Here is a 10,524-nt window from a genome sequence, read left to right on the forward strand (position 1 = left end):
CGATTGTCAGCTGACCGTCGGTGATGAAGTTTGGGTCAAAGTTAATGGCCATACAAATGCTGCTGATGTCCAGTTACTTATTTCAAAATTCTCTGGATTCTTAATAAACTAAGTTAAAAATCCCAATATGTATTGCTGATTCTTAAAATAACACAAGAGGCCCATGGACCTTTCACTTACCGGTCACCTGATATCTGAAATATTTCAATTTGACGTTTTGATCCCACCCATCAGTCCCTTGAGTTCAGGGCCATTATGTGCATACCATCACAGTGTCCTTCCATACAGATAATTCTTTCCAATCACAATTATATCGTGCTCAAAATTGAGATATTCCTATACAAACTTCGTCAAGTCTAACCTGCCGTCTTGGAGGAAACGAGAGACCACAGAGTCATAAAATTTACAATTTTGGTAAATCACCTTGATGTTCTTCTTCCATCCACGAGAAGTATGCGATTCTACTTTATCTGGATCTTGGGGAGAATGTGTTTCGTGTGACCACAGTGACCTTGAAAATAGGTCGTCTCAGATATCCTTACAATAAGGCCCAAACACGAAAGTCATATTTGTGATTATGATTGGAGACCGACCTACATACCTGGATACCGTGTAATCCTGTGGTTTTGATTAAACTCTTGTCCACGATGTTGATACTGTTTCATTCAACGTTAGCGAACTTGACCTTGACCAAAAGGTCCTGAAACTTCATCCCAGGAATTTTGTTACTTTATCATTGTGTGAAGTGTAATCGCGCTGAGAAAATTTGTTTATATCTCCATGTTTGTTGACGTGAGTGTGGATAAGTTGTTTATATCTCCATGTTTGTTGACGTGAGTGTGGATAAGTTGTTTATATCTCCATGTTTGTTGACGTGAGTGTGGATAAGTTGTTTATATCTCCATGTTTGTTGACGTGAGTGTGGATAAGTTGTTTATACATTTATAGATGATACACTACATAGCTTAAATCAAGGTGTAACCTACAGGGGACGTCAGATATGTAACACTAATATCATCACGACATCCAGACGTTGTTACAAAAAACAATATTACAATACCGTTTAAAATAATTTTATTTTTTGTTAGCAAATATGATGTCAATTATTTAAATGAGCACATTTCATATAATTACATGTCACAATAGGGAGAATTTTGTCTGAAAATATTAAAATCTGAAAAATAGAAAAAGAAATTCTAATCTAATCATCATACTTAAACATCAAACAGAGGAGTCTCCCTTAGAATAAATACACGTGTTTATCTAAAGTTGTCTCCCTCACATCGGGGTCTGGGACTAGACTTGGTTTCACACTTATAAAAACAACAAAAGGAAATCAGCTCTAGCTTAACCACTAACATTTCAAACTCCCAGCACAAAATTTCAAATTTAGATTGTAACGTCAGAGAAATGAAAGCTGACTATAAACTACTTCAACATTATATATATTTAGTCGACCAGTCATTTCCAAAAGGCCGAACGGAACGTGAAAAAAACTTTGGATTAGATATTGTGTTATTGATCTGTTGATCAGTGACTTGTGAGGAGATTTGTTTATACTTAATATATTCTTACTGAAAATATTGAGGGATCATTCTTTCATCAATCAGAAATTCCTCTCTCTGCCTATAAACAGATCCAGTGAAAAGTGATCTCCGTTATCTACTTAAAACAATTAACAATATATTACATATATAACAACAGACCAGATCCTGTTTATACTTATAATCAAAAGAAAACTGAAATTTACACTTAAATAATGTCTGGAAAAATAGCGTTTAATGTTTGGGGAAATCACAAGTACTGCCACAGGAAAAGTGATTCAATACATTATGTGATATACTTCAAAACAAAAAGTCCATTAAGAATGTCACTTTCCTGCGTTACGTAGTATAGCAGGAAATATATGTCTGAGGGTTTCGTATTTAGTAGTTATGAATATTCATAGATAGGAGCGAGGTGCACGAGTTTTGCGTGAGGGTACACGTGTCTAGGAGAGTACAGGTGAGAATACAGGTGAGATAGTCATTCTAGCCAGAGACCCGCATGGCAGTACACCGTTCTAGTACTAGTTCGAAGATGGACCCTAGAGACATTAACGCTTTAGTTGAAAATTCAGTCAAGGAGTCCCAAAACACCATTTTAAGCAGATTAGGGGACCTGATGTCTTCCAAACTTGATAATTTCCAGCAGGAAATGCATGAGAGTCAGAAGGCTCTCGGTGAAGTTCAGGTTTCAAAACTTGAGCTTTTGACAGCGGATGCTTACAAATTCAACAAAAAAGGAAATGAGGAACAGTTCAAAGTGAATGCCAAAATTGGACAAAAAATTAGAGAAGCGGAGGTTGCCGTGAAGGATAACTCAACCGAACAAGCCCTAGAAAAGATATCTGAAGGTATGAGCATTCTGGAGCGTCGTCAAAAACTCATAAAATTGGCCGATAGTTCGGAGTTGGGGTGGAGAACTGTATCAGAATATGAGACTAATTCCATAGCGGATAATTCGGACGATGAGAAAAAAATGTGGAAAGCCGAAAGTAGAGCTCAAAGAAAATTCAAAATGTCAAGGAGGACGTCATCATACAGGGGCTACAAGCGAACGCACCCTTACATTCCGGAGGTTCAGCAGACCATGACCATGCCGCCGGCCACGTCGGACAACACGAGGAGCCAGAGAATGTTCAACAGGAAGCCAGGAACTTGTTTCAGATGTGGCAAACCGGGACACTGGAGATATGAATGTCAGGAGGCACAAGGCAGACCAGAGGAAAGAAATGAAAAGCTAAGTATTCAGCTTAATTTGTTTGTTGATGAGAGTCATGACTGCGAGAAAAATGTAAACAAAGGTGAGTTCGATTCGAAATCTAATGTTTTGACCACAGTAGGAAGGCTAAGGAAGGCTAGAGATAAATGGCTCGAGATAGGTGCTAGTGAGTCAGTATTAGAAATAATAGATTATGGTTACAAGATACCCTTTTTCACAATGCCAGGGAGGGTCGATTTAACAAATAATAAGTCGGCAAGAGATCACAGAGAGTTTGTAGAAGAAGAAATAGGTAAGTTGATGGAGAAGGGGTGTATTTCAGAGGTGAAAGAAAAACCTTTTGTTGTTAATCCTTTGACAGTTGCAGACAATAAAGAAAAACTGAGGTTAGTACTAGATTGCAGACACATAAATCCACATTTGTTCAAAAACAAGTTTAAGTACGAGGGAGAGGAGGTAGCGAAGGATATTTTGAAAAAAGGGGATAAGATTTTTGGATTTGACCTGAAATCCGCTTACCATCACATAGAGATTTTTGAACAACACAGGTCATATTTAGGTTTGGCTTGGGAATTTGAAACCGGTCGTCGATATTTTGTTTTCAATGTTCTCCCTTTTGGAATATCCACAGCAGGATATGTATTTACAAAGGTAACTAGATCGTTAGTAAAGTATTGGAGATCAAAGGGAGAAAATATCATAATGTTTTTGGATGATGGTATTGGAGGTGCAAATGAACAGAAAAAAGCAGAAACATTCAGCTTAGAAATACAGAAAGATTTATTAGATTTGGGTTTTTTGATAGCACAAGAGAAATGTAACTGGGAACCTCAGAATAGACTTATTTGGTTAGGATTTTGTTGGAACATGGAAGAGGGCAAAGTCTATGTCACAGGTAAGAGGATAGAGGCACTTAAGAGAAATATAGAAAGCGTGTTGGAGTACACTGCAAACCAAAATTTAATATCGGTAAGAGAAGTCGCAAAAGTTGCAGGGCGGATAATATCAATGCAGCCGGCAGTCGGAAAGATGGTACAGTTAAAAACTAGAGAGTTGTTTACATGTATTAATTCTAAAGCAAGCTGGAATGCCCCAGTGGTCTTAAGCGAGAGAGCCAAATCTGAGCTGAAGTTTTGGTATTTGAACATTGATCACTTAAACGGCATAGAGTTGGTAAATATGACAGAATACTCGTATTCTGTGTATACAGATGCATCAGGAGAAGGATATGGTGGGTATGTGGTAGAGAAAGAAAATTCAGAAGTGATAGGTTCATGGTCAAAAAGTGAACAGAGAAAGAGTTCGACTTGGAGAGAGCTCGAGGCTGTGAACAGAGTGTTGAAGTCCTCTGAGATAAGCCTGGAAGGGCAAGGTGTACAGTGGTACACGGACAACAAAAATGTTGTAAGCATCATCCAGAAGGGCAGTAAGAGAACTCAGTTACAGGACAAAGCCATTGAGATAAATGAAACATGCAATAGGTGTCATATAATGATTAACCCGGTATGGGTTAATAGAGACAAAAATATTAAGGCAGATGGTCTGAGCAGGTGCTCTGACAGTGATGATTGGTACATAGATTACAAAACATTTAGAATTTTGGATGATCATTGGGGTATACACACAGTTGATAGGTTTTCGAATGAATACAATAATCACTGTAAGAAGTTTAATTCAAGATGGTGGTGTCCAGGTACATCAGGTGTGGATGCTTTCAAACAAAATTGGGCAAATGAATTGAACTGGTGGGTGCCCCCACCTCGTTTGATATGCAAAACTTTTGGGAAAATAAAGAAAGATAAAGCGAATGGGACTTTAATTATTCCTATGTGGCAGTCAGCACCATTTTGGCCAAAATTACGGTGCGAGTCTGGGTATGCTGATTTTGTTAAAGATTTTCAAGTATTAGATTCTGAGGTGTCAAAGAAGGGAAGGGGAAATAATGGAGTTTTCGGTAACAGAAAACTGAAATTCAAGTTCATGGCTTTTTGTGTTAAAACCTAGCATTTTATTAAAATTTTCAGGCCTAAATCTGAAGGAAGCTGTGGTAGCAGACCTGCATAAGACTGGGGTAGTAACAGGCAGCCTCATGGACTTGGCCAACAGCATGTCTACACATATTCTGAAATCAAGGGGAGACAACACAGTGTCAAAATATTATGGATCATTCAGGAGATGGGAACGGTTTATCAACACGGAAGGAGGTAGTGCTATACCAGCGCAGCCGGTGCATGTGGCCCTATATTTAACAAGTTTGATAGACAAAAACTGTTCAGTAAGTGTTATACAGTCGGCAATTTATGGAATTAAATGGGCTCACAGCATCAGAGGAATGAATGATCCTACGGACAATCACTATATCAAACATTTACTTGAATCTTGTAAGAGGCAAAACAGTGTGCCAGTGGTGAGAAAGGATATTGTAACTTCAGAGCAGATAGTGAGTTTATGTGAGAAATATGGAAGCTCGAATGATATACTGGTCTTGAGAGATTTAAGCATGATAGTGTTAAGTTTCAGTGGTTTTCTGAGATTTCAGGAGGTAAGCAATTTAAGGTGTAAAGATTTATCTTTTCACGAGAATTTTATGTCACTTTTTCTGGTGAAGTCAAAAACTGATCAGTATCGTCAAGGGAGCAAAGTTTTAATCAATGAAGGGAGAACTACCGGGTGTCCAATTAGGATTCTTAAGAGATATATTTCAGCAGCCAATGTAGATTTGAAATCTGGGGAATTTTTGTTCAAACCAGCCTATAGGTCAAAGGGCAAATGTTGTCTTATTAAGAAAAATAAGCCAATTAGTTACACCAGGGCCAGAGAGACAATTTTGGCCAGATTGAAGGAGGTTTGTGGAGATGCAAATTTGGGCTTGCATTCAATGAGGGCAGGCGGTGCATCTATGGCGGCCAGGTCCGCAGTCAATGACCGATGCTGGAAGAGGCATGGGCGTTGGAGAGGTGAAAAATCCAAAGATGGTTATGTAGAAGATACTATTGAGAAAAGGCTGGAGGTTTCAAAGTTCTTAAACTTATAAAAAAAAAAAAAAAAAAAAAAAAATTATACAATATTTTTCTCGTCAACATAGCCCACAGAATTCTACCCGTTCTTTGTTATTTTCTATAAGTCTCTCGGGCAGGCTACTTCCAAAAAGTATTTTGGTGTCGAGTTATATATATTATATATGGTTTGAGTATATCACAGACTGTCACTTTCCTGCGTTACGTAGTATAGCAGGAAATATATGTCTGAGGGTTTCGTATTTAGTAGTTATGAATATTCATGGATAGGAGCGAGGTGCACGAGTTTTGCGTGAGGGTACACGTGTCTAGGAGAGTACAGGTGAGAATACAGGTGAGATAGTCATTCTAGCCAGAGACCCGCATGGCAGTACACCTTTCTAGTTTATATTGTATTTACATTTATATATACATGTAGGTAGGGTTAATGTTTGTATTGATATTATTACCACTTGTGTGTGAAGATACTGATAGGGGTAAGACGTCAAAAGGTTTTCCAGAGTTTTTGTCTCATTGAGTTTGACCTCTGGTTTTTAACCCTGGACGTTGCGCACAAGCACATGCTGTATATATGTGCTTATGGAGTGATTTGAAGCTTAGCTCAAATTTCATTAGTAAAGTGTGGGAGTGAGAGTAGACAATGTTGTATTGACACTGTATTATTACCAAGTATGCTGCAAATAAAAGTCGGTCCATCAAGTCTCTCGGGCAGGCTACTTCCAAAAAGTATTTTGGTGTCGAGTTATATATATTATATATGGTTTGAGTATATCACAGACCACCTCTGTAAATCTCTTTATTTCTACCAGAAATTTGTTTAGTGAATTTGATATTTAATTAATGAATGTACGATTTGATTTGGCGTAATGGGCATTGATCGTATTTGCAAAATTTATGTTTGTAGAAAATTGGAAAAAAAAAGTTTCCTGATGAAGAAACGTCAGAGAAATGTGAGTGGTTGCTGGTGAAAATAAAGAGATTAAAATAAACAGCTGGTGTATAACAAACTCATACACACATTTAAGGCACTATCCATCCCAACACGTTAAATATATCACATACAGTGTACCTATAATTATAACAACAAGAAGCAGTATATATATCTATAGTGTTAAATAGTTTGTTCAAAACACATATTTTCCCTCGAAATAAATATCTGGCATTCATATTTATACAGAAAAAAACAAGCAAAACTATAGTCTGTACATATTCCATATAGGTATACCCTTAAACTGATTTATCAGGAAATCGATGTTCAATAATGCCGACTTTTTTCTGGGTAGCAACAACCCCTTCGACTCTATTTCAGCGTCATATATATATCTACAATTTGTTCATGAATTGTGATAAATCTATGCGATTTCCGGGTCATCCACTCATAAAATTTAGCTGGGACCCATAGAAATTCTGGAAACATTAAAATCTTATATGGAGGGATCCATATGTAAACCATAGAAATATTAATGTAGATTTATTACTGGATGTGTACTTTACTAACAGCGCATTTGTCCCACAATTTTTACCAGTACCTGTTTCCCCCAGGAATATTAAAATTAGAACCTTCTAGTGAAAACAGATAGAAGATTCCAATGAGAGGACAGGTACTTCATAAACCAAAGGGCAGCGAAGTCACCATTACCATTCCGTTCCCATAGCAACCCTGGTTCCCATGGATGTTGGAATATAAAATGATCACTTTGCCTACTAAGTGAACTATGACCCCTACAATTCTATGTGTATGTTTATGTTCTGACAAACCCTGACAATAGTGTGCTATATTCTGTGGTACATTAATGTGATTTTGTACCATCAAGTGTGAAGTTTTATCACAATAGGGTAACCTCAATACATTATGTCATGTTCACAAATCCATAATTTTTTATCCTGATTTTTTTACAAATGAAAATCTAAACATGGTAACAAATTAAAACTTAAGAATATTCAACAATTATTTTAGGAAGCCTAACTTATCTCTTAAAACGGATTGGTCATTTCTAAACAAATATATTTATATAAAGCGACGATTTAAAACAAAGGTAGAGATCATATGATCGTCTCAGAGTGGCCCAATGTGGAATATCAAGTGTCTATGACTTATATATATTTTGTAATCGATGTTTTGTGAGACTGTAACAACCAATGTACACCCCATAGGATGTGTATAAAGACAAAATTTTCTTCAAAGTCCCTATACATTTCTTGAACATTTTTCAAAAGTCAGCAACTGATTAAACATATTTACTTGTCCACAAAACATTCTTTGTTCCACAAACAATTGCTTCACAGTCAATGCCACATCACCCTGTGTATGGCGGCGATGTAACTTGCTCCTGTGTATAGAGGTAAGTAACGCTGATATTGAAAACACATAACAGAGATATTTCTAACTGATACAGATAATTTCATAACAACATTGAAAGCAAATGCACATGTAATAATTTTCAACCAGAAAAGCATGATAAATGATATCTGTTTCTTTTGGTAATATGAGAATAAAAACACAGTTATATTTAATTCATTTTGTTTTTTCAAGAATCAAAGTAAGCCTTGTCAAGGTAATGAGTATATGGACCTTTGAAATATAACTGAATCAAACAAGGCAATATTGGATTATACTAGATATTGTGTTAAAAAATGAACAAAAACAGCACTTATCATCTGTGTGACCCAGTAAAATAACAAAAACTCATGAAAATAACTCAATAACCCGATATTCTTCGTTTAAAACAAATGACATGTCACTCTGGACACACATATAGTAAAGCATTCTTAGTTCAGCAGATGTAACAGGAGTTATTCCCCTTGATTTCCCTCTTTGGCTTGATAATCGGGATATATTACTGGAGACAGGTTAAAATGTCCGGATCATGATGACATGGAAATGACATTGGCCTGTTAGGACGAACAGGATCGAATGGCGGCTATATGATGTTTCGTTCGGTACCTGTAGATAAAGGCCGTAATTCGCTTAATGATTAAGTTATAGAGGTGTTATCTTTTCGATTTGGTTTATTACTTTTTTTTGCGTGAAGATCTTTGATTTAACACAGCAGTGATTTAGGTATACATTGAAATGTAACTGTTTAAATTGGGTTTTTACTGTTATTTGGAGAAGAAAACTCTTTATGCATGCCATATAATAAGCCCTTACTTGCTTAAATATTGACTCAACACCCATCAAGAAAACGTAATTTTGATTACAAATATTTATATAATCCAATCATAGAAATATATCGGGTATATCAGTAGGAGTCGCATTCACTCCTACAGGTGGTCAAGGTTAGGTGAATTCCCTGGCTCTAAATTCATCTTCTGTGTAGATTTATTTGTGTATGTTGGCGCATTAGTGCAATATCTAATGGTTGTCTCGTTGTCGGGATGATTTGGAACAGCTTACATGTTATACTACAATGTATATAGAATGTCTTACCTGTATCGCGATGCATATTTTTAATTATCATGTGTTATGTACCCCGTAATCACGTGCCGTGTGATGTGTACATTGTGTGCCCTATAATACTTACGTCGTTTACAATATCCAAAACCTTTACATTCACGTCAATATGATTGTATAATTCACAACAAACGTCTGCGGCCACGTATCAAGGTTTATGCAAAAGAACAAGGAGATCCATCATCGCAAATCTATTTTTGGGGTAATGGAGGACGTTTAGCGCCGTGAAAAAATTTGCATAGAAATTGGATTAAAAAGCACCAATTGATTACCATAATCTGTATTTCCGTCAAAATCGCTAATCAGACTTGTCATTTGTTTATGTCAATGTCACCTCCGTGAAACGGGCCAGGATTGGCTGCATTTCGCTCTGAAATACACACATAATTTCTATTAAAACTCGGTTTTACCATGACTTTCAAACCGTATCACGAACTCTAACACTACAGATCTAAATGCGCGATATCCATGCGCTGTGCTTTACTTCAAGAATGCGTGCTTAGTTTAAGCGGGTTTTTTTTGCAACATCTATTTCATCATTACCATGTAGAGTCCACATTTCACGAGTATCGTCTCTTAAATCCTGACCACAAATTCACAAAACCCATTTAAATTGTGTGAATTCTAGGTACGCGAAACAAGTACCTAGCTGGTACAGTGGTAAAGTGCTGGGCATCTGTGTCTAAGGTGGTGAGTTCGAGTCCCACTGCAACGTTTTTTATTTGATTTTGTGTTTTGTTTTTTCCTTTTATCTAATCTAATCATTTCATTATGGAAAAGAAAAAAAAAGTGTTATCTTACCTTAAAATATATCCTTAAGGCCTGATGTGTAATGCAGGTGAAAAGCCAACAATTTCTAGTTGAATTTCAAAATAACGTTTAGTGAATAATGTACATTCTGAACTGTGTACCCTCTTTACCCGCTGGTCGAACCAGTCTCATTTTATTAACTACTAGTCCCTTATTCCGGCCAAGGTGGTTACATAGGTGCATGCATATGAGACGAAAAGGATTTTAAAGCAAACGTTTATGCACAGCGCGCGATGAAACACGATAGCTATACGTTACCCTTCTGGTCAGATGACCTTAAATGGTAATGATATTCATACTGAATAACAATGATTATATCAGACATAAACTTAAGTCCTAAACTGTCGAAGAAGATACTGATGTAGTTGTTATTGTGTCGGCTTCTATATTTTTTTCCGGTTTAGTTACTAGGAATAAGGTCATTCAGACGGCCCCGATAATGTAAAGAACGATAGCAGTGTATCGAAGAATTATCTTATC

General features: G+C 36.7%; 1 protein-coding gene across 1 annotated transcript; it reads left to right on the plus strand.

Moving 5' to 3' along the window:
• Positions 1 to 4,793: 4,793 nt before the first annotated feature.
• Positions 4,794 to 6,509, plus strand: LOC117318308. The gene is made up of 2 exons (XM_033873307.1): positions 4,794 to 5,771; positions 5,808 to 6,509. Exons 1-2 carry the CDS (start codon positions 4,853 to 4,855, stop codon positions 5,846 to 5,848), a joined length of 960 nt encoding a protein of 319 aa, XP_033729198.1. The 5' UTR covers positions 4,794 to 4,852; the 3' UTR covers positions 5,849 to 6,509.
• Positions 6,510 to 10,524: the final 4,015 nt, after the last annotated feature.

The sequence above is a fragment of the Pecten maximus genome, unplaced genomic scaffold (genome assembly GCF_902652985.1).
Source record: "Pecten maximus unplaced genomic scaffold, xPecMax1.1, whole genome shotgun sequence".
Taxonomy (NCBI): domain Eukaryota; kingdom Metazoa; phylum Mollusca; class Bivalvia; order Pectinida; family Pectinidae; genus Pecten; species Pecten maximus.

Excerpts from the sequence above, each read along its gene's own strand:
- LOC117318308 (XM_033873307.1), top strand. The coding sequence starts at position 4,853 with ATGGACTTGGCCAACAGCATGTCTACACATATTCTGAAATCAAGGGGA. Across the intron at positions 5,772-5,807 it reads TACTATTGAGAAAAGGCTGG|AAAAAAAAAAAAATTATACA; the intron begins AGGTTTCAAAGT and ends AAAAAAAAAAAA.